This window comes from Pyricularia oryzae, chromosome 5, assembly GCF_000002495.2.
Source record: "Pyricularia oryzae 70-15 chromosome 5, whole genome shotgun sequence".
Taxonomy (NCBI): domain Eukaryota; kingdom Fungi; phylum Ascomycota; class Sordariomycetes; order Magnaporthales; family Pyriculariaceae; genus Pyricularia; species Pyricularia oryzae.
In genome coordinates this window covers 3,772,567-3,795,977 of record NC_017852.1, presented here as the reverse complement: position 1 = coordinate 3,795,977, position 23,411 = coordinate 3,772,567, and the positions used below count along the sequence as shown (strand labels likewise).

Genomic DNA, 23,411 nt, shown 5'->3' with positions numbered 1-23,411 from the left:
TGCCCCATGGTGTCGGACGGAACATGTGGGTGAAAGGAATGGCTAGGAGGTGATGCTCATATCTTTTTGGTCATTTGCTGGTAGAGTTGCAAAAAGCGCACGTGAGCATTTCATTCCTCGCCATGCGCTCTCGGGGATGAGTCTCGAATGCCAAGATCGCAGCTGCTACTTTTGGATTGTTATCTTTTTTACAGTGAGTGGTATCACTTTTTCATCCTCTGGGTTTTGTAATATCCCGAAAATCAATTTCCGCCACCTTCCATATACGATTGGGAAAAATAATAATTACAAACTTGCACGTTGTCTATCTGTAAACATGCTGCTTTCCGGCGCGGACCAATCAAATGTGGTAGATTGAGCCCATGGTCCCTGGCCGCAGTCGCGTGCCTCCTTGCCCATTAAGACGACAACGTGCCCGAATCCTGGCCTGTGATTGGGTGCCGACCGCCAAGAAAGAGGAACAAGGGAAAAAAAGCCAAGCACTTCTCCCCAAACGTCAATGGTTCCTCGATTTGCGCTTCTTCTTTCCTGGGGGAAGGCAAAATCACCAACCCTCGGGTGCCCTGTACCCCCTGCAACACCCACCCGAGGGATGGAATTTGGAATTTCCGATTTGCTATCTGCCACAGGTTTGATCTCGTGCTGGGCTCCCTGGGTTCCGAATGGAAGAACAATGGCATTTCGCAGACTTTTTTGTTTGTTTGGTGTGAGCTGGTCGCTTACAGTAGAGTGGCGGGCAGGGATGGACGGGCCCGGACACCTTTGGGAAACTGGGAACGTGCCTGCCCAGGCCGTTTGTGTTTGAACCAGATCGTGTGCAGCAGCTAAGATAGCTTCCATGGTTAGAGCCTTTTCTTTATTTTCAAGTGTCAAAACGGTAGCTAATATCTACCGGTGCAGGTATACCTGGGGGCGTGGACAGGCAAGTAAGTACCTATATTCAAGAAGCCGTTGCCGACGAGATTCCAAGCAAGATCAGGTGAGACAAGTCCTTTTCTCCAAACCAGCGTCCCTTTCCCCGACGGTGTGAGCCTTGTCCGATGCCAATGATCTTGTTTTCTTTCTTTATTTTTGTTTTCCCTTGTCCCAATCTCTCGGCTTCAGTCAAAAGCCTAGTCCATCCAAAAAAGTATTCAGCTAAATTTGCTCCGCCTCAAACCTTACTTCCCTTGCACTGCCATCGGAATCGAACACGCCCCCTCTCTTTTATACCCTTGTATCATAATCGCCGGTCCGGTCCAGTCCTTCCACGGTCCATCTTAAAGCAGTTCGTTTGTTCGTTTCGCTATCTCCTGCCTCTTCCCGCTCAGCGGGTAGCACGCGACTCATTTCGCCTTTTTTCTTCTTTTCTGCCTTGCAAAACTTTCCCACTTGCCTTTCAATAAAGAAAGAAAAAAGGCCTGGTTTTCCTTTGACACGCGACAGGGGCAACTACAGCTCGATCCTGGAGCACGTGCTCGTTATTTCCCTACAGCCTAACTAGGTACTTAGTTACAGCTACTACCCTACCGACCTACCTTACCTTGCCTACCCGACCTTGATCGACGAACCAGGGTCAACTCATAACCCTTCATAATCCTTCTATCTACCCACTGCCCTGCTCTCTCGCAGCTCGAGTGTCGAACTCCTTTTGCTTCTTCAACTTTTTTTTCTTCTGGTTTTGAGGCGTATGGTTTGCGTCACTTGACCACCAGAGCCCAGGACATTTCATTTTTGCCGACCATCTTGATGAAACCTGACTTTTGGTTTGATTTTCCAGCACAAGACGTACTGGTTGTTACTCCTCAAGCCTCCACTATTTATTGTACTGGCTGTAATTCCCTGACAGCCATTCACGTCTGGTAATTGGTTTCTGGCCGGATACCAATCAATAAATAGTTTGCGAGGTGGCTGAGTGTCGGCGAAACAAGAGCACGTACGACGCTTTCTCTTGGAGCTGCTGCCCTACTATAGAGCAGTTACTCTAATCAGTGGCCTTGATCTTTATCTTGGGCTTACAATCAAAAAGACAACATCCAGAGATCCTTGGAGCTTGACAAGACCAGGTAATATCAGCACAACCCGCCGCAGCAATGCCGCGAGCAGCGCACCCTTTGACGCCCGCGTCGTCAACTGACCTCAAAGGTCAAGATGGAGTCAAGCAGCTAGCCTCACTGCAGATGGCATTTGAGCTCCCACCCCCGGCTATCACCAACGGCAAGCCTCCAGCAATGGCGGGTGCCTTCCAGACCAATGCCACATCCTCTCCACCCGCACCTTCACCTGAGTCTCTATCAAGTCCGAAACAGAGCCCTAGGAAAACTCCCTACCCTTTGCAAGCCAGCGAGACGGTCAAGTCCAGACGCAGATCTTCGGTTGTCCAGGCCCAGGCCGCTGCGACGGCCGTGGGCGCTGGAGGCAAGAAGGATACTTTCGCACTCCCACCACCACCTACCAGGTCACGCAAGATCATTCAGATGAAGCCAAAGGCGACTGGAGGATCGAAGACTGAGGACAACGACCAACCGGAGGCGGCATCCAAGGCCAAAACTGGCATTTCAAAATCAGCAGCCGACTCTGATAACACGGAAATATCAGCCCCGCCAGCGGCTACCGGCGCCCCGGTGGCGACCAAGAAAAAGACTCCTTCAGCAACCAGTGCCGCAGGTCGAAAAATAGCGAGAAAGACTGCACACAGTCTCATCGAGCGGAGGAGACGGTCCAAGATGAATGAAGAGTTTGCCACGCTGAAGAACATGATCCCGGCATGCACGGGTGAGATGCATAAGCTGGCAATTCTGCAGGTAAGTCTGTTATATCCAAAGGTACCTTGAATCTTTTGAAGACTCTAAAAACCAACACACGTCTTGATATTTCCAGGCTTCTATCGATTATATTCGTTATCTTGAAGACTGCGTCTCCAAGCTCCAGGCCCAGAGGGAAGACCAGTCTACCCCTATGGAGCTCGCACCACCTCCGACAGCCACTGCGTCGTATGATGACTTTGAAATGGATGAGGAGGATGAGCAGCACCATACGCCAACAGGAGCACGCACTCCATATGAGACAGTTCTGACGCTTACAGGTTCGACATACAGTTCACCAGATGTTGAGATGGGCGGCGGTTCAGAGGTGGTTTTATCGCCAACCTTTGGCGGACAGCAACCACACGCACAACACTATCGGTATCATAATTCCGGGCCAATACATTCTGCATCAATCTCGCCCGCACTCATGGCACAGGACTCGCATCGGCGGGACAGCACATACTCGTCAGCATCAACAATAGCCGCCGCGGCGCTGACAACGGCAGGGAATCACGGTCACGGTGGACGGCATTACAGCTTTGCGTCAGCCACGTCGGCAACACCATCACCAGCATTTGGACCACAGGCATATCCCACGAGCGGATACTACTCTACGTCAAGACCGGGATCGACGCTGACCAGCCCGGCGCTGGGGCCTTTGAGGGATGAGCAGGAGGCCAGTGCGGCCGTGTTACTGATGCTCAACAGCGATCGTCGTGGCAGTACCGCAGCCAGCACGGGCTCATCGCCGGGCTCTCAAGTACCCCCGCCGGCGGGGGTGAGGGGAATGAGTGTGAGGGATCTGCTTAGCAGCTGATGATGTTGGCTGCAGAATAAAAGAAACAAGGAGCGAATTCCAATCCAAAACAAGCCCAATCATCTTCAACGTTGTCGATGCCTGCTGTATTTCCCTCCTTGCTTGTGTGGTCGTCCAGAACGGATCTCAAGAAGGTCTTGGCTTGGCCTGCTTGTGGGGTTGCATGGAGTACAGTATCCCCATTACTGCATTGCTGGGATGAACATGGGCTGAAAGGCTGGACCAGCCGATCGGGTTCTTAGGTGCACCCTTCGGCGCCACATTAAGCAGCGTCAACCTCATAAGTCGCTCAGCTAGATGTCGGCAAGAGAGGCATAAGATATTAAGGCCATGCGATATGCATCCGTCACCACCAACATCATATCCGCACCAGACGACTTGAGCGCACCTTCAATACAAGGGTGGCCAAGACAGGCGTGCATATTTACGTGTCTTGGAGAGCTATAAGAACCAAAGCGAGAAACACTCTGCAGGCATATGCCATGCTTGAGTGCATCTATAGGATATTAGGGCCAGGGTGATCTATCTGCCCTGGTATTATTATCACATAATATCACTGGTAATGGTTAAATCCAGACCAGGACAAAATGGAGAACGAAGATTGGAGATGTCTTTTAGAGACAGTACATTGTTTAAAATCTTTTGTCCAAAGCCACTATAGATATAACCACCTATGACTGAAGATGAGTACAACTAGGATCTGGTGTCTTAACACGTTGTTCACAGGCAACATGTACTTTAATTTGTACGTTGACACCTTCTAGGGACATGCATGTATCAATCGTTCAACCACGTCAAATTGGTATCGTCCTGCCACCATATAGGTCCGAAAAAAAAAAAAAAAAAAAAAAAAAAAAAAAAAAAAACAAGATCATATCGAACAAGCATATCAAAAAAGCCGGTCGATATTGGAGGCGAGTTGTCGGTAGAATGGGCCGATCCCCCCACACTTTATTGGTTCCGCCTTGACAGGCAGTTTCACGCATCGTACGAGGTTGAGCCCTTTTGAAACAAAACCCCTGCAGCAAAGGGACCCTTCACCCCAAAAACGGCGGAAACTTGGCACGTGACTACCCTTGAGGCTACTCATCACCAAGCATCGCAGTTACTTTGTACATTTGGCAGTGCTCCGTTGCTCCTTTTTTGCCTGTCGCGTCTGTACCAAAACGTGTACCAAGAATTGTCCTTGGAAACTGGAGCCCAACAGGTGTGCACTACTGGGATGTGGAGGTGGATATTTCCCAAAAAGCCTTGTTGTTTCCTTTTTTTATTATTTTTATTTTCAAACTCTTTGGTGATCCGATCCGCCCGGGGGTGTGAGCTGGTACGACCGTACCATGGTTATATGGAAGGAGGTTTTCTTATAAGAGGGACCGGGCTCCCGGCTCTGCCCCTGTTCAGCTCTGACACGTTACGGTGACTCTGGAATTTGTTTTCCTCGACCCGTTGCCACTTTAGACTTTTGCATCTTCTTTCTACTCTGTAGTTTTGCTTTGCTCTCCTGCCTACTCGCCAGCCAAAAAAGCCATATCGCGTTGCTCAGTTGTGGGGATAGTATCATATAGTCTACCAAGTTGGATACAATAGTACAGCCGGAACTTTAATACGAGCCGACACATCAAGCTGCAACCGAACAACTACCAGCAAAAAGGGGTTCGGCCAAAGGGAGAAGAGCAAGACGCGAGATTGTATATCCCGCCAAACCAAGCCCGCTAAAAAAAAATGCCCAGATACAACATGAACGGAAACCACCTCTTCCCGCCAAACCTGGCGGGCTTCGCCACGCCAGAGGACCAGTCCAAGGACGAGATAATCGCCGAGCTCCGGCGCAGGATCGAGGAGATGTCGACGTCGGGCAGCAGCGCGGCCTCGAGCGTCGGCGACAGCTCGCAGAGCTGCGCGGGCGGCGGCGGCAGCAGCAGGAGGAGCAGGAGACGGCGGAACCGGAACAAGGGGGCGTTGATGACGACGACGGCGCCGGTCCAGCAGCAGGAGCAGTACGAGCAGCAACAACAGCAACAGCAACACCAGAATAGGAGCTCACACAGAAACGGCGGCAATGCGAATACGTTTCGCAGCAGCGCGAGCAATGCGACGGAGGAGATACCGCGGCCCACCGAGAGGAGAAAGGTCCCCAAGCTCCAGCTGGGTCTGAATCTTGACCTCGAGCTGGAGCTCAAGGCACGTATCGATGGAAATGTAACCTTGTGTCTGCTGTAAGTCTTTTTGATTCTTTTTCTCTACTCGTTTGCTCGTCTCCCTGACTTTTGGACCAAAACATCCCCCAACAACTTTCCCAATCCTTTTCTTCCCTTCATCATCAAACCTCTCCTCATCCCCAGCCTCTTTTCCCTTTGATACGAGCAAGCCACTGAAAAAAGAATGTTCCTTTCCATCTTTGCAAAACAGTGACGACTAAAAGTAAAACGACGCAAAAACCCAAACACCACAAAAGAGTCGAACAAGAAGAAACTCCCCGACCACCCTCCTCCATCGAGCTCCCCCGACCCCCGGGCCCCCTGGCCGAGGGCGCCACCGTCTCGACGGAGCTGTACCACATGCGAGTCGGCCGCCTGCGTCTCGGCCGGCGCTGGCTCGAGCGGGACGTCAGCGCGTCGCTCACGGCCGCCGCCGTGGCCGCCGTCGCGGTCGCGGGGTTTGCGGTCGGGTTCTTGGTCGCGGCGACGCTGTAGCAGTGGCCTAGGCTTGGGCCGGGCTTCTTGTCGTCGTGGTGAAGCTTTTGTGAGAGTTTTTTTTTTCCGTCTCTAGTTTGATCTGCAAACTGGCTGGCGATGTCTCCTTTTTTCTTCCCTCTCTTCTTTATCTTTTTTTTATCCTTTTAATGTATTATTACACTTTGTAACCCCAGAAAGAACCAGAAATACTCGGTGGTTTATGGCTTGACGTATGTTGCTGGGGATTGTTTGGCGTTAGGGGGGGTATGATTCACCAAAGCTTTATTTAGCATATAGGGGGAAAGGTCTCATCACTTTGAAATAACACAAACTCTCGCCCATCCGATTTTCTTGACGGATATTGTCGATTACAACGCATAATCGGTCCAAGTTGTACATCGAATTATCGCGTCTAGTATCAGAACCGGCATATATTGCATCAAGACCCTCTCAACCTTGAAAACCGTTAATAACGCATCCGCCTGCACAAAGAGACAACCACGAGCGCCAGGCTCCTTCTACAGTATGCGTGTATGGTATGTAAGGAGCTCAATAGAGGCAGCAAAAGCAAAATAGAGAATTTACTCGGCATGTGGACTCATTCGCGATTGAAACTTGGAATATAGCAAGAAGAATAAAATTCTGAGATATTCAACGAGAAGAGAAAATTTAATAATACTTGACAAAAGACAAACAGAGGAATCGGTCCAGATGATAATTGCCAGCCAGTACCAAATTCCATCTTATATCCAATCAGACTCGAAGGTCCGCTAAGCAATTAACTCGCGCGCAAAGAAATAGAAAAACACGAGCTCAATACTAGAATAAAAACCTGTATGCAACCGGTATACCTTCCTGTGGCCAGACTGAGAAAAAAGAAAACCAAACCACGACATAACTATCCAAACTCACCGCAACAAACATAAAAAAAAACATGCCACGACCCTCCCTCAATAAGGGTGCACAGGTATCCTGAAACGACTAACAATTGTATAAAAGCGATACACCAAAGTCAAGAAAAAGAATAAGGAAAAAAAGGTGTGCCCAAGAGCGAAGAACTCCTCCGAATGATGCCCGATATCAAACAAGTAAGCAAAGCAGATAATCTGAAACCAAAGACAGCAAGTGCTCGAGGGGAATACAAAATCGTTGCGGGAAAAGGCACAAATTCGACAAGAAAAGAAAACAAGAGTAGGTCCTGTACTGAACCCAAGACCACTGTAGAAATGAGTCGACCAAAAAGCCGTGATAGTGAAACCACAATAGACAAAACAAGTCAAGAAGCCATCAAACTGGTTCTTGAGCCTCGAATTTCCCACTTCATAGGCAACATATCAGACCAGTCTTCCCAACGAGTATAGGTCCTGGTACGTGATGCCCTATGGCCCAAGCTGTCCCCCGAACAGCCGAACCAAACGAGCAGGGCATCGTGTTTGAAAAAAAAAGGATCCATGCATTTATACCCAGAAAGAAAAAAAAAAGGCAAGAATCCTCCACAAAAAAATATCGACGAGGGAATAAGTCGGGTGTAGGCAATCGAGGAAATACAGAGAAATTTTGAGGATGGTAATCTTGCCGCAATTTTTTATTCACGGCGAAGACTCGGCCTCAAGTGTAGGCATCGATAATGATTCGCGTGTTGTGGTTTGGCCGCATCGTTTTGATCGGCTAAGCTCGGGAACTTAATGGGTCTAGAGACAGTGACGAACAGCCGTGTGCTCTTCCAACTAAAGTTGATGAACCTCTCGCGTAGCGCCCAGTTTTGGTACCGTTGGAGCACGGCTACCGTGATCGGTAGGGGCATTCAACAAGTCAATGTTGACAAGCCAGTCATAATCACTGCGGCTGTCCAGCCCATCCTTGCCAGCTTGCTTGAGGCTGACTAGACCAGGACTGTGTGACTGCTGGGGCTGCCGCAGGTGTCTGGTGCATGTACTGTCGAGGAGTCTGATCGTACGGCAGTCCGTGGTTCATAGTCCCTGTCGTGTAGCCTTGAGCCATCCCCGGCATGCCCGAGTAAGGCATGGTGCTGCTCTGTTGGTTCGATGGCTGCTGTCGTAGTTGCTGCTGCGAAGATGATGTCTGCTGGGATTGTTGTTGATGAGGCGACTGTTGCGTCTGGCCCGGGTGACTGTAGCTGTACTGGGGCGTCTGTGGCGTCTGCGGCCAGCTGCTGTTCGACTGTTGGTAGTTGTAACCCTGCCCACCAGATGGCAAGCCGCCCGAGGAGCCTTTTGGGACCGGCAAAACTTTGTTAGCAAACACTCGATAATCAAGTATAGACTGCCTGCCTGCTATTGAAATACCGAGAAGCCATGTTCAGGGACTGAGAGACTAGGTAGAAATTGTAGGATGTTCATACCTAGACGCGGCTGTATCTGAGACTGAGAGGTCAGGGGCTGGGAGTAAGGCGCTGCCGTCATCATGAGCTGAGGGCTTTGGCTAGCAAGGCTCCCTTGGTTTGACTGCGTGGATGCAGTTTGGTGTGGTTGCTGTAGCCCTGATGTGGCATTGCTTTGATGAGATGCCCTGCTCGTTGGCGGCAGAGACGTATCAGAGCTCCCTACGGATTGGCTCATGACGTTTGTCAAAGAAGGAGGCTGCTCATGAGGCCGGCGGTACACATCCTGCATGTAGTTGGTTCGCATCTCACGCTGCTGGTTGATTCCACGGTTGAAATCGGCAGCGTGGTGAGCCTGAGCGTGGAGCTCTGGAATGGCCGACGGCTGGATCCTGTCCTGGTAAGGGGGGCCAGTAATTTCCTGGCGAGGTGCTTTGAGTACGTTGGAGGTATAGTCGCGGCTCCGGGTATCCGTGTATTCTGGTCCTAGTGTTATTACAGGCATTCTGGTCGAGGACCCGGCGGGGGCTCCAATCATACCTGGTTGAATGAGAGGAGCCTGCGGCGCGCCGCCGTAGTGGCCGGTGTTGCTGTAGACGATTTCTCCCTGCGGCGGCCCCATCAATGCTGCATTCTGGGCTGCTTGCGCGGCTTCTTGAGCCTCCCTGACTTTTCCTCCGCCCGGCCTCTTCTCGCCTGCCAGATCCGCCTCTGTGAAACCTTGCTTCCTGGCTTTGCCTTCCCAATAATCATCCCGAACTCTCCGTCCGTTCATGATGACGCGGCTACCAAACTGCCGGAACATACTGCGAGCTGTGACAATGGCGATCTGCCTGGAGCGGTATGAGAACGGCAAGACATCCTGGTTGACCAGGTCGTCCTTCTCCACTTGGCTGGCGATAATCTTGTACAGAGACCTATTCTTGTTAAACAGAAGGTAGGAGTCTCGGTACCCCAACACACGCGCACACTCCGTGGCGAGCATAAAAAGCTTGTCTCCCCGATTCGGGACCAAGAATGTTCTGCATTTGTATTCACGACCTCCGGTTAGCTGACCATTTGGCATGACCTTCTTCTCCCCTGCCTCGTCTGTCTCGCGTGGTATGTATTCATCGCCGCCGGGGACTAGCTGGTCGGTCGTATGGTCGCGCACGGTTGGCAGAGCCTTCAGTGTAGACTTTGGTGTCGGTTTGGGCGGTGGCGGAGGTGAAGCATGCGACGGCGTGGCAGTCGGCGGGGCGAACTGCTGGGGGCTCTGGAAAAACAGAGCAGATAGAACAGGCCAAGGAGTAAGAGTAGGTAGTCAAGGTAAGGTATGCAGTCAAGGCACTTCAATAGACCCTTCAGGGTTTCTTTTGTTGCTCTTGAGGGTCGTGGCTTTTGGCGATGCGCATCGACCGAAACTATCGTGCAAAGGCTGCCTGAGTAAAGTGTAGCCGCAAAACCCCCATGCGTTGATATTCTTTTGCTGATGGTCGGACCTGCTATTCGAACAGTGTGGATGGGTGCGTACAAGGGCCTGGAGGGGGATGGATGGGTGGATTGAAGGATGGACGACGGCCCAAGCAAATGGTGGAGTTAGGTTGAGAGAAAAGAACGGACTGAATGACGGGAAATAAGGGCGAGGAGCTCTAGTCTTGTCCTCCATGTGCTGCGGCTTTGAGGGGTGATCTGGTGTGAGTGGGATGAGGAGGAAGGAGGTAGGGTGGGTGGTGTGCCATTCTGGACATGACGGGGGGGTGTGATGTGCTTGCCCAAATGGGAACCGGTAAGGATGTGGGCGGAAACAAAAATGATGACAGAAAAGGGAAAAAATTAAGGATAAAAAAAATAATAATAAGAAAAACAACCAAATCCACGGCTTCTCGGGTAATGGAAGGAGCTGGTCATCAGAGGCTGCCACGGAGAGAGACTGTGAGGTAGTCCGGGATAGGAACCTCCTTGTCCAGGTACCCTTTAGGTAAGGTACCTACACATCCAACCTGTGATTGGCATCAAGCAATTTCTAATGCGAGGCTACGAAAATACCTACGACGTACGAATATGTTGCGGACACGAGTAAGGATTTGGTTACGGTATCGTACCTATGAGTAAGACAACTAGGTTATGTAGTATAAGTTTATCCCCAGTCAACTATCGATTGCTCCTTGCCCAATGCCAATCGGGGCTCACGCTGGGCTACAGGGGCCTACCTAAAGCGCCGAGTTCGTTGCAGCGGGCCGCTATCACGATTTAGGAGGTTCGCAATAGGGCAGAAACAATTCTCGTAGATTCTGATTTGTCTGGCACTGGGATGGTGACTAGGCAGGGTATGGGCAACTGTGTATTCTTGTGAGTCAAAACTGACTTTTACCATGGGATTTCAATGATTGTCGATCGACAATTGACCAAACTGAAAAATGAAGAAGAAAAAATATACTACCGGTACGGAAGTCACTATTCTCTTGCATATTCCCATATCATAAAACAGCATTACGTATGCCTCTCTGACTCAATGTCTCTAGATACTCAAGGTATTTCTCTCGGGAAACCGTTCAAACTAAAAAAAAAAACAGCCTCTTCGTTCGGACTGGTCTATTTCTAGAGTACAGTGACGTTGTATCTTGGCAACTTGGATCGTTCTTCAACACTGAATGCTTATACTGGCGGCTTGCTAATTAGTGCTATCACCACAAGTGGCTGGGGGGCGGGACACGCGTTAAGCGGTTGGTCAAAAAAGATCCAAAAAGAAAAACCCTTATTGCTGATCACTAGGATTAGAAAAAAAAGAAGGCACCAGTCCATAACCTGGCGCTAGACAAACAAGCGCCGGGGACGACCCTTGATCTTGACGAAAAGTCAGAGCTCACATGCCCAACTTAAAGCCGCACGTACGTATTGAGACGACAGCTCGCTCTTGACGCTATCTCCAACAGTGCTGTAGTCGGATCGGAAACATGGCTAGCTTTCGATCACGACCCTACGTAGCTACGTAGTTCTGGAGTCCGTGAAAAACTCATTTGATGTCCGTTAGAAGGGACCCCGCGCTGCCCTCAGAGTTGCGAAGCGCAGTTATTATTTTGATGCTCTCGTCTTTTCAGATGAAGGAGGTCCGTTGCTGGCTCTTACGACGCCAAGACTAGCTGTACGAACAAGAAGTTAGAGGCCAGGGTTGTTGCTTGCGAGGAAAAAAAGGTACATTTCGATTTTGAGATGTTGATTCGAGAAGCTAACTAGCTAGTCAATCTAGTCTAAAAACGGTGCGCATTGGGCTCTACATCTCATCGTCTGTTGGTTGGGATTACCTAGCCAGGTATGGTATGCAGTCAACGCTGGCATTCAGGGTTGGGATGTACTATGTAGCGGAACAGATGCAGAAGCCATCGAAGACGAGAGAAGCTCCCGCAGCCTGTAGCGGGCCAAAACCTCGTGGGAAGGGCCAGAAGGAATAAACAGATGAATGCAACTTCATCTCCACTCACACCAGAACCAAACAAACTCCCGCATCAGTCAAATAATCAAACAAACGGAGTGATCTGGTTTGCTAATAGGGCCGGTTGTTTCGGCACCTACCGCTGCAAGCTACGAGCCTGCCTGACTTGTCGTAAATAAACTCTTTTATAAATTCGTTCCCACAATTGCACATGCCATTCGGGATTTCGCTTCACAAAATAAAGTAATTCTCTCCATCGGAGGGAACAGGACAAAAAAAAAGGCAAAAATCTAAATGAAAACAGGGGACAAAATACATTGCGATGTACCTAGTTCGGGTACTTGCATAGGTACCCTTACTTCACCATGCATTTGATGGATTACCTGTTGTGATACCCCGCCCCGCCTGGCTTGCCATCAATTTCACGGTGCCAGCTTTGTCTGGTACTCGGGCGGCCGAGTGGGTATCTCAAGTCCGAAGGCCCCCGTCCTTGCTTGCACAAAAAAAACCCCCCGCTGAAGGAATTAAATGCCTCTTTTATTTTATTTATCATCTTTTTTCCCCCCATCTTTAAGATTTAATGCAGTGCAAAAAGACGCTAAGCCTGGCAGGGTAGTACCGGGGCCTGCTGCAACTAAGAGCGGCTTACACGACTACTACCTACTCTGGCATATCACGAACGTGACTGGTCAGGGTCGACTCATAGGACATCACCCGCAAAGTCCCTTTTTCTATTCGTACAAATAACTGTCAGCTCGCAGGGTGTTCTACCCGAAACCGAGCGCCGAGAGACCCTCGAAAATCTTGGCTTTCCTCATTTACCCTCAGCCTTTGTTCAGCAGAACTGCTACAGAACTATCTCCCGTGTCGGGTCGGGGCTTTCGCGTCTCGCCAGCAAAAAAAGAGAGGATGCTTCGGGGTCTCCAGATTTCCCGAAAAGATACGCTACAGAATATGGAAAAAAAAGTACCAACAGCAAAGCAGGGGCTTACGCCATAATGCATTCGTTTTGCCCCATAACTTGTCTTACACGTGAGCTCTTGTCTCATTTATTTTACTGGTGCCTATAGGTCCTTTGAGCATCCTATCTTACATATCTTGCCAAGCTTACATATCCTGAATTGATGGCATTTGTGGTTGCTGTTTTCTTTTCCGAGGAGGGCTGGAATATCTCTTGTCTATTATACCTTTTCTTTTTAAGCGACTTTGAGGCTTTTGGGCTTGAGGGTTCTGGTACAGCCCGGCCCCCCTCTACGCCCCCGGTCCACACTCGAATCTATACACTAATTTAACCGGCATGGAATCCACACAGCGAACAAAAAAAAAAAAAAAAAAAAAAAGAAAACATGCCCCCGGTGGCTACATCCGCTTTTGCTTCCCTACCACTCCGGGAAGCTAGAGTCCACTAGGTACCTAGAAGATCCCCATAGGACCTCCCTCTGGAGACTTTTTAGTAGGTTTGCAGGGGAGGCGGGTATGTCACGGACGGGAAGCGATCGGCCAGTTCGTCCCTCCCTTTTACCAAGACCCCCTTTGGAAAGAAGTTGAGTGTGGTGCTTGGGATAGGGACAAGTGCACCGCCCACCCATCATGGGCCATCGCTACCACCACCATGGACCCTCTTGTGTACATCCCCCCCGTTTCCCGACTGTCGGGCCACCATCTAGAGCTTAATCAGGGACTGAGACTAATCATGCCTGGGTGGTCTTTTATTTCTTTTGATCCTTCATTTTTGTCTGTTGGATTCCAGTGATACCCCGAAAAGAAAACGCTAGGCTCAGTATGTTTGCGGGTTCGAATTTCTCCGTCAACGTACCTGCTTCTAGACAGTCTGTGAGACCACTTGACAGGAACAAGCTGTTTTTGTCGAGCCTTTTATTCACTTATTTTGAAACCTCTGCAAAAGCCCCCGTTTGGCTGGCACAGTCTTTTCGTTTTGAACGACGCCCAACCTACAAGTCAGGTTCCCCCCTAGCTGCAGATTCCTTAGGTTACACTGAACCAAAGAATCATCTAGGCAGACGAAAGAACGGATAGTGCATTTCATTCGCAATTTTTGGGACCCCTCGGGTCCAGTCAGGCATCCTGGGGGGTCGGCATAAGTTCTTTCATCGTTCATGCTCGATATGCTGTTCCCTGGCCTGACCGGTTTGAGCTTATGCCCCCCCAAGATGCCTATATGTCATTGCATTTTGCTCGAGTCCTTACTCTTAGTGGACCCGTCAGATTGGTCATGAAGGAGACAAGAACGTGAGAAGGAAGTTCGGGAAGTTCGGCGGCAGGTGATCTCCGGCTTGCGAGTTGTGGTTTTGATCGCTGGGACTTTGTCTGCGGTGTGTGGTACAAAGACTCACTCAAGAGGCTTGTATCTACAGCAAGACTCACCCCCAGGTATACTGAACACACCATGGGTCTAGGTGATCATTCCGAATGTTCCAGGACTGGTCCAGAGATAACACGGCCCATAACTCAGAGAATTGTGCAGACTCCAACGCCGCGGCTGGTGATGTGGCTCATGGGGGTCTTCTTGTCAGTACACATATCTCATTGGTCGGGTCGTCGATAACAACGTCTCGAAGCAATCGCAAAAAATGATATCAATAAAAGGAGAAAAAGCAAAAGGAAACCAGATCCACCCTGTCCTACCCACCTTTTTCTTTGGTCGACATTCCACAGCAATAGGCAAGCCCATGCTAAGCACCCGTGGCCGGTCCTTGCATTGGAACTTTTTACATCATCAGGGAAAAAAAACATCCAGAGCTGCCGAAAGCAGTCACCTTTTCGGGTTTTGAAAAAGAGAAATCACACACCCCGAATCACTCCCCGACCGTCTTCAAGCAAGAAAAGTTTCTTGTGCGCTGATTGGCTTGTCCCGCCATCTTTTCCAAGACGAGCAACTCTGCGCCACAGCTGAAACGACCCTGGCTTCGGCCGGCGCTTGCCTGATGAAGAAGGTTGCCCGGGTATTCCGGGGGTGGTTTGCGAGAGCAGTTGAAGATTTCCTTGGAGAGGCTTTTTTGTCCACTCTGGTTTGCGCCGTCATTGACTGTGGCTGCTCCAGACGTTCAGCTCAAGGATGGGTGTAAGGTATACTGTGGCCTCAAGGTTTTTGTTTCCTTGCTTTCGTATTAGCTATTGAGCTATTGTCTCTCATTTGACTCGGCTTTTGTTGGAGATCAAGGGTTAGTAGTATTTTTTTTTTGCCCCATTGGCACCGTTGCCTCGAGATGGTAAACAAACACATTGCAGGTTGATGGAGAAACATATCTCACTAGACTAGAGCTTCCTAGTACCTCCACTAACAGGGAGGCGAGAGAGCGGGCCAAGGACAGGCTTTACGGATGACAGCCGCGCCGTAGAGAAGATCCATCCGTAAGCACCGCTTTCATTGATTACACATGAGGAGATAAATAATTGGGCTTTGTTTTTTTATGTGCTCGTGGCACAGAAAGGGCAAGCAAGGCTGCCAATTCTTGCGAGGTGTTTTGTGTCTTGCTGCAGGAGCCGTCTAATATCTCTTCAATTCGCACCTGAATATACTGTAATCCCATGTGATACAAAGTAAGCACTGGGAAGCTATTATCTCCATTGGTGAAATCAAGAATGTGGCAAAACGTTCTTAGATGAGTTGCTCCTATTGCGGACATGGGCAGTTTTTTTGGAACAAGAATAAGAAAATGGACCGAACCGGGTGTTGTGCATACCTTACCTACAAACTACCACAATAGAGGAGGCATGAAGAAGAACTGGGGGGGGAGGAGAGCGAGAAGATGTGAGCCAAGAAGAGAGAGGTTGCGCAATGACAGGGGCAGGGGTAGAAAGGAGGGGGCAGCCAAGTGGGTCCCGAGTGAGCGCAACTGAAGAATCCAACAGGGGTTTTTTTCTCCCCAGCGCGACAGGCGCTTATTGGCCGTGATGAGCATGTGCATGGGGTGCAGCTGACACGCAGGACCATGCTGCAAATCATGGCTTGCGATTTTGGACAGCCCGCTCTTCTGCAGTCACAGGTCCCATTATCTTCAAAATGGACCATGCATGAAGAGAGGGCCTATCACACGGGCGGCCAACCGACGTTGCAGACGCCTTGCAAGGTAAACGAGGAGTGGAGTTCGCTCTTTTTGCTGTATCCGTATGTGATGTACGGATTAGCCTTGGCTTGCTAAGGTACTTGAGCGGTACCTCTGGTCTACCTTGGACGTGACGAGACGGGCTGACTATTGCGCCGTTAGCGTCCTTTGGCTTGGGTCGACGCGTAAAACGCGTACAGGAAATGAAGGCGAACTTTATTTCGATTGTTAGTCAAATGAGTTGTTCATAAATTTATTATCTTTCTCTTTGTACCTAGCTCAAACGAGTAGTGAAATACTAAAGCAAAAGAGGAATTTGGAAAGGAAATAGATAGGTACGTACTCTAAAAGCAGTACGTAAAATAATATGAAAAACCCCCCTATATCCTCCGATGCATAAAATTAAACTGTCTGACGTATTCAAGGGTGCTGGCTCTACTAGCTCCAACACAAATACGAAAGACAAGTTTGAGGCTGTGGCAGACAATATTTCGTTTAACGAGGAGCAAGTACCTTGCAATAGAGTAAGAAAATGTATTCGCCTCAGTAAGCGACTGGCAAGCGCAGCCTGACATCTCACGATCGACAGTTGGATTTGCCATGATTGACAGAAGAAATCCCACGAGTATTGAACACTGACATCATTTCACGATTCTAGACCGCTGACAACCGACCAGCGAAAGAGGATACGGATAGCTCGCAACGCTGACCCTTCTGGGTCAAGTGTATCGTTCTGCCTGCCGAACGGCGGAAAGGCGGCATAATCCATCTTTGTAGGACCTGTAGGTACTAGGTACGGAGCACAATACTGTAAAAAAGAGAGGTCCAGGCGCCACTTCTTTTGGTTTGTTTTGCGGTCGATTGGAATAAAAAAAAAAAAAAAAGGTTCCTTGTCAAGATTGATCGTCCATTAACGTTTTGCAAAAGAGCTCACTTTGCGGGGGAAAAAAGATGCAAACCGCCCCACCAATTTCCAAACCCAGGCCACCTTGGAGCGGCGCATCCCGGTCGGCCTTGGAATTTAGCAAGAAACAAATGTCGCCTATGATATTACTTTGCTGAACTGTACAAAACAAATGCCCGCAGGATACATGTCGCAGAGTGACACGGAGAACCGTCCTTGGTATAATGCTACTTTGCAAATGTCCACCAGTAAGTGCGCGCGTTTGAGTAGCATCATTTTCCATGATGATAACGAAAGCACATGGTCGCCATGGATCGCATCTCGTCCCTCAGCGCAACCCTCTTTTTCCCATCCTCGTCATTGCTTTCTTCTCCACTCTGAGATCTTGCAGTGCGACATCATCCACTGAGAAGCATCCCAAACATCTGCCCCCTCCCCTCCCTCTTGGGGCCAGGCTGGTCGGTAAATCAAAGCGAAGAAAGGGTGTCGAGAACCCCCCCTGCTAGCCGCTCTTGCATCCTTCAGAGCAACGAGTAGAAATCCCCCCCAATGATTCATCACACACTCCAAGTCTAGTCGTCGGAGCCGCCTGTCAAATGGATGAACTTGCTTTCGTGGGCTTGACTTGTGGGAGAAGAAAGCAAGAAGGCGACGGCAACCCCACCGCTTTCCAGAGCATCTGCATGGATCCAGGATTGAGCTTTGAGCGGAGGCTGGTCAACAATGCCGGCCGGATAGATCTTTCTTGCATCGAGATCATCACATATCTATCTGTTGTCCTACGTCCAATTATTGATGATTGACCCAAGGGCCCTTGTTGATTATGTGCGAAGGGTTGCTTTTGCGATGTGTGGAAATGGATCATGAGGTCCCAATCAGAGCAAGATATACACCATACATATCTTGTGGCAATTGCAGTACCTGGAATGGTGCGCATTTCTGCGACGCGTTGGTAAAATATACACTTGTGGCACAAGCGCGACGGTTTCCTTTTTTAGGGTTGATTTATGCAGTCCAACAACTTTACAACCCGAGTGTCACCACCACCATCGTGACCATCGTCTCCACCCGCCACAAAAGAAAATGCCGTCATAGAGCGACTATGTAGGCCACAAGGCTGTTTGTGGCACTGCATTAGGTGCATGAGCTGAGTACTTGTTGGCTGGTGCTGTTTCTTTGCTGAGCAGATATTTATGCAATGCACGAGGAAAATGATAATAATAGTTGGTATGAACAAGGTGCACATACTTTGGACCAACAAAGACCAAATCGTGGCAAAAGACGATGAGAGTAGAGAGTGCAGGTCGGAACCAACAAAAACCAGGCGACTATCCAGGAGTACGCCACCATCACTTTCATCCGCCCATGTCACACACCTTGCAACACAAATCATGGAGATCGACGAGTCGGAAAAGGAGGGGACTTTTGGCGCAAAGAAAAAAGAGGTGTTTCCCCAGACGGCAACTTATCTTATCTGGATAATCTGTGTGTGATTGATGGCTTTTTGTCCTTGTTGTTCGATTCTTTTGACAGCAATGGTGTCTTGGTTTTAATTAGGGCGGAACTGGCTGATGCGTTAGGGAAATCGACTCGGCCAGACTTTGATGATCAATGTGAGTTTCTAGGTATAGCTTTGCAGCGGTAGTGCCGAAGAAATTCGCAGGCAATATGGTAGAATGGGACGGCTGAAGTCGCTAGCGGATCATCTGACTTGACTTGCTGTGTTATGAGCTCATCTGACGTTTTCAAAGAATATTTCTCGAATGCTGCTTCTTACAGGGACGGGAAGATCTGGCAAATTTCTGTTCCTATCTTGCGCTTTTTGAAACGACTTTATATTCATGGCAGTGACGTCGCCCTCAGTTCAGGCAGAGGATCGCTCACGGTAGGGTGTTGAGACCCGATGCAGGGTAGGTAGATATTATCGTCCGGTCGCTCAAAGTCAACATAGAGTAAATGTATTGACGGAAATCCACAATGCTGTTTCTTGTCAAAAGATTTATAAGCGCTAAGTCAGCCAAAGGTCTTTCATAAGATTTCAAGGAAGTTTCCATGATAATAAAGACTGCTGAGTTCTAAGTATTGCATGCATTGTCAATTCTCAACCTAGGAGCAGCGCGTCAGACGAGTTGGTAAACAGGCGCGTTTGCAAGCATCAAGATAAGGCGATAAGGCAGAATTGAGCGACCCCACCTGTTTTTTCGCCCGCCAGTTTTGTTTGCTGGTGATTTGACCCACATTAAAAACATCATCGCGAATTGAAGATCGCAGGGAACGTCTTTCTCACGGCCGATTGGCGACTCTTGACGCAGGACATTCAAAGCCAAAAGGCCAGAATCGGAGAAGACTGTACCTGACTACCAAAAGTCCTAGAAACCAGCCATGGCGAGCCTCAAGAGGTCCATGGGCTCTGACCCTATGGCCTCGAGCATCTCCAACAAGGTCTACGTCCGGTCGACCAGGAGTGGCAAGGTGCAAAAGATTGTGCGAGAGGTGTATCTGAGGCAGGACATTCCATGCTCGTCCAAGCTCTGCACCCAATGCCCCAAGAATGCACCGACGGATGCTGCTGGCAATATGATCAACTTTGTCCTCTCGGAGAGGCCGGCTGGCACCAAAGACTTTCCACAAGGTCACTACCTGGTGCCGGACACCAACGCATTCCTCACCGCCATGGACCTTTTCGAGCAGAGCGACTCGTTCTGTGATGTTATTGTGTTGCAGATCGTCCTGGAGGAGGTACGGAACCGGTCACTACCGCTGTACAACCGCCTCATCGGCTTGACCAAGAGCGACGAGAAGCGTTTCTACGTCTTCTTCAACGAATTTAGGCTCGAGACCCATGTATCCCGGGGCCAGGATGAGTCCATCAACGACAGGAATGATCGAGCTGTCCGCCGTGCCGCCAAGTGGTACAGTGAGCATCTTGCTGGGGGGTCGGCCAAGTCCAAGAAAAAGGGCCAGAACCTCCCGGCCGTCGTCATGCTTAGCAACGATAGGGCGAACCTTCGCAAGGCCAAGGAGGAAGGCATACCTGCGTGCTCTCTGGCCCAGTATGTATCGGGGCTCAAGGATTCCGAAAGGCTTATGGACCTGGTGCCCGAGTCGCAGGACGACGAGATCACGTCAGTGAAGTCCTCAGGACACGTTTACCCGGAATACTTTACCATGTCCAAAATGATGACAGGCGTCAAGAGTGGTCTTCTGCACCAAGGCATTTTCAACGTCTCACCATACAACTACCTCGAGGGCACGATAAGAGTCCCGGCCTTTGAGAAGGCTCTTCTCATCCTCGGACGGGAGAACATCAACCGCGCTATCGACGGCGATTCAGTGGTGGTGGAGGTACTGCCCAAAGACCAGTGGAAGGTCCCGTCGACCAAAATTGTAGAGGAGGATACTGTCACCAGGAACGAGAACGCGGACGGCGAAGACCAAGAAAGCAGTGGGAATATCACCGAGAAAGAGCGCAAGGCTCTGCAGGATGAAGTGAAGCGCATGCAAGCCAAGGGAGCCGAAGCGCAAGCACAACCGACGGCCAAGGTGGTCGGCGTTATAAAGCGTAACTGGAGGCAGTACGTTGGCCACATCGACCAGAGCTCCGTCAGCAAATCTGCTACACAAGGAAGGAAGCAGGAGGTGGTATTCTTGATTCCGATGGACAAGAAGATCCCCAAAATTAGACTTCGCACAAGACAGGTTGGCGAGCTACTGGGAAAGCGCATTCTCGTGACGATTGATGCATGGGACAGGGACTCTCGGCACCCAGTCGGTCACTTTGTCCGGTCTTTGGGAGAGCTAGAGACAAAAGCTGCAGAGACGGAAGCCTTGCTGCTCGAGTACGACGTCCAGTACAGGCCGTTTCCCAAGACTGTGCTAGACTGTCTACCTAAGGAGGGCCATGACTGGAAGGTCCCAGCCAGCACAGATGACCCGGGCTGGAGGGACCGCGAGGATTTACGAGGCCTCCTCATCTGCAGTATCGACCCGATCGGCTGTCAAGATATCGACGATGCTCTGCATGCCAGGCCATTACCTAACGGCAACTTTGAGGTCGGCGTCCACATTGCTGATGTGTCACATTTCGTCAAGCCGAGTAACGCAATGGACACCGAGGCCAGCATTCGCGGCACAACGGTCTATCTGGTGGACAAGCGTATCGACATGTTGCCCATGCTCCTGGGCACAGACCTGTGCTCTCTGAAGCCTTATGTTGAGCGGTTTGCTTTCTCGGTACTTTGGGAGCTGACACCTGACGCCGACATTGTCAATGCGCGCTTCACAAAGTCAGTCATCAAGTCACGAGAGGCATTCAGCTACGAGGCAGCACAGATCAGGGTGGATGATGCATCGCAGCAGGACGAGCTCACCACAGGCATACGCACTCTACTTGCTCTTTCCAAGAAGCTCAAGCAGAAGCGTATGGATGCCGGTGCTCTCAGTCTGTCCTCGCCGGAAGTCAAGGTTCAGATGGAGTCGGAAACTTCTGATCCCATCGACATCAAGACCAAGGTCCATCTCGAGACCATGTCACTGGTCGAAGAGTTCATGTTGCTCGCCAACATTAGCGTTGCACGAAAGATCTACGAAGCCTCTCCCCAAACGGCTATCCTCCGAAGACACGGCGCGCCGCCCAAGACCAACTTTGACGAACTTGCCAACCAGCTCAAGGTCAAAAAGGGTTTCGAGCTGCGGGTCGACTCTTCTCGCGCACTTGCGGACAGCCTGGACACATGTGTAGACCCCAACAACCCATTCTTCAACACATTGGTTCGTATCATGGCGACTCGTTGCATGATGTCGGCCGAGTACTTTTGCTCCGGAACCCAAGCTTATCCCGAGTTCCGCCACTACGGTCTTGCTTCCGAGATATACACCCACTTCACGTCCCCGATTCGCCGATATGCAGACCTTGTAGCGCACAGACAGCTAGCGGCCGCAATTGGCTACGAGGCGGTCCATCCAAGCGTACGTAGCCGGGGCAGGCTGGAGGCTGTTTGCCGCAACATCAACGTCAGGCACCGCAACGCTCAGCTCGCCGGGCGTGCCAGCGTAGCCTACTATGTGGGACAGTCACTCAAGGGCAAGGTGGCCGAAGAGGATGGTTTCATCATGAAGATCTTCAGCAACGGCTTCGTAGTCTACGTGCCGCGGTTCGGAGTCGAGGGCCTAATCAGGCTGCGAGACCTTGCGGAGCCCGAACCTGAGGCGGAGTTTGATGCTGACAACTACGTCCTGCGGACCTCTGGAAGCCGCGAGATAACGGCAGAGCTATTCCAAAAGGTCAAGGTCAGGATCACGGATGAGAAGGATGAGAGGACCGGCAAGCGTGGTATCAAGATGGAGCTCATCTGAGGCAAGGCCAGGAGGGCATAGAAGTTGCCAGTCAGGGGTACCTAACATGTACTCGCGGCATTTTATCTAGAATTAAGTAAACGATGTGAAACTTGTACTGCTTGCAGCCGAGAATAAACGGCCTATTCCAGGTTGAGACATGTCTGTGATCGGTTAGTCGGCACGGATATTGCAGCGTGATACGAGAGAGAGAGAGAGAGAGAGAGAGAGAGAGAGAGAGAGAGAGAGAGAGAGAGAGAGAAATAAGAAAAATGGCCGATCTGGACAAAAGCCACACTCTTGGGGATCGAATCGAATAATATCGGTGGTAGAAAATCTGCTTGATCTTTGTGGAACAACCGTATATCGACAGTAGATGGGTCAAAACCGATTTCTTTCTTGGAATGCAGATGAGAGCTTTCTCGCCGCAGTATTAGACTCGCCCTGGATCTACAATTTGCTGTTTGTAAATTTACCTATTGGACATGGTTGTGCGGAGGATGTGCGGAGAATTCTGTGGACTTTGTGTGTAATTGTCATCGACTCGGACAGAAGACGCAGTTGTGACGAAGTCGATTGATAGTGGAGTGGCACCCGACCCCCAACGGTCAGCCCAAAAAGGGCCTTTTGGGAGGAACCCGTACCTGGAAATGCGGCAGTTGGATTAATAAAGTTGCGGCGGGTCAGATCGTGCATTAGAGCAAGAAAAAAAACAACACTATTTTCGGGGACCTGGTTTTCTTATGACAAAAGTATTATTCAGACGAACCAACCCCAATAGTAGTATGTGGCAAACCCACCATTATCAACGGTGGTGCGGATTTTCCTGGTTCTGGTGCAAATTTGATCCAATGCCATCTTAGCATTGGCTCGGATAAATGGTCCACCATTCATCGATGAGAACAGAAAGATTTGGGTTACAGTAAAAAAGAAATCCAGGAACAAGAAATATGTATGTATGCACAAAAAACGCTAATTAGCAAGGGCTGCTGGTAATTAGGGTACGCTACGGATGCGGGATCATTCCGGAGCTTCACATCCGCAAGGCAAAAAGGCTGGGGTTCGTGTTACCACT

The 23,411-nt window shown here is 50.0% G+C and overlaps 7 protein-coding genes across 7 annotated transcripts; 5 read left to right on the top strand and 2 right to left on the bottom strand.

The window, feature by feature from the left end:
• Positions 1–1,431: 1,431 nt before the first annotated feature.
• On the bottom strand, positions 1,432–1,711 carry MGG_17512 (uncharacterized protein; the record flags this gene model as incomplete). The annotated part of the gene is made up of 2 exons (XM_003718882.1): positions 1,432–1,475; positions 1,594–1,711. 2 exons carry the CDS (start codon positions 1,709–1,711, stop codon positions 1,432–1,434), a joined length of 162 nt encoding a protein of 53 aa, XP_003718930.1.
• Positions 1,712–2,072: 361 nt separating this feature from the next.
• MGG_00190 (uncharacterized protein) lies at positions 2,073–3,603 on the top strand (the record flags this gene model as incomplete). Its single annotated transcript, XM_003718881.1, has 2 exons — positions 2,073–2,783; positions 2,860–3,603. 2 exons carry the CDS (start codon positions 2,073–2,075, stop codon positions 3,601–3,603), a joined length of 1,455 nt encoding a protein of 484 aa, XP_003718929.1.
• Positions 3,604–4,334: 731 nt separating this feature from the next.
• MGG_17511 (uncharacterized protein) lies at positions 4,335–4,612 on the top strand (the record flags this gene model as incomplete). The annotated part of the gene is made up of 2 exons (XM_003718880.1): positions 4,335–4,348; positions 4,474–4,612. 2 exons carry the CDS (start codon positions 4,335–4,337, stop codon positions 4,610–4,612), a joined length of 153 nt encoding a protein of 50 aa, XP_003718928.1.
• Positions 4,613–5,325: 713 nt separating this feature from the next.
• Positions 5,326–6,296, top strand: MGG_11644 (uncharacterized protein; the record flags this gene model as incomplete). The annotated part of the gene is made up of 2 exons (XM_003718879.1): positions 5,326–5,819; positions 6,059–6,296. The coding sequence occupies 2 exons, from the start codon at positions 5,326–5,328 to the stop codon at positions 6,294–6,296; spliced, it is 732 nt and encodes a 243-aa protein (XP_003718927.1).
• Positions 6,297–6,903: 607 nt separating this feature from the next.
• MGG_11643 (chromatin structure-remodeling complex protein RSC7) lies at positions 6,904–10,284 on the bottom strand. Its single transcript, XM_003718878.1, has 2 exons — positions 8,641–10,284; positions 6,904–8,509 (listed from the first exon to the last, which is right to left on the bottom strand). Exons 1-2 carry the CDS (start codon positions 9,683–9,685, stop codon positions 8,115–8,117), a joined length of 1,440 nt encoding a protein of 479 aa, XP_003718926.1. The 5' UTR covers positions 9,686–10,284; the 3' UTR covers positions 6,904–8,114.
• A 5,712-nt stretch (positions 10,285–15,996) lies between these two features.
• Positions 15,997–16,670, top strand: MGG_17510 (uncharacterized protein; the record flags this gene model as incomplete). Its single annotated transcript, XM_003718877.1, has 2 exons — positions 15,997–16,122; positions 16,524–16,670. The coding sequence occupies 2 exons, from the start codon at positions 15,997–15,999 to the stop codon at positions 16,668–16,670; spliced, it is 273 nt and encodes a 90-aa protein (XP_003718925.1).
• Positions 16,671–19,242: 2,572 nt separating this feature from the next.
• MGG_00193 (mitotic control protein dis3) lies at positions 19,243–22,727 on the top strand. Its single transcript, XM_003718876.1, has one exon. It carries the CDS (start codon positions 19,385–19,387, stop codon positions 22,355–22,357), a length of 2,973 nt encoding a protein of 990 aa, XP_003718924.1. The 5' UTR covers positions 19,243–19,384; the 3' UTR covers positions 22,358–22,727.
• Positions 22,728–23,411: the final 684 nt, after the last annotated feature.

Bases quoted from the DNA above. Each gene is read 5' to 3' on its own strand.
- MGG_11643 (XM_003718878.1), bottom strand. From the start codon at position 9,685: ATGCCAAATGGTCAGCTAACCGGAGGTCGTGAATACAAATGCAGAACA. The intron at 8,510-8,640 runs GTATGAACATCC...CGGTCCCAAAAG, and splicing joins TCAGATACAGCCGCGTCTAG to GCTCCTCGGGCGGCTTGCCA.
- MGG_00193 (XM_003718876.1), top strand. From the start codon at position 19,385: ATGGCGAGCCTCAAGAGGTCCATGGGCTCTGACCCTATGGCCTCGAGC.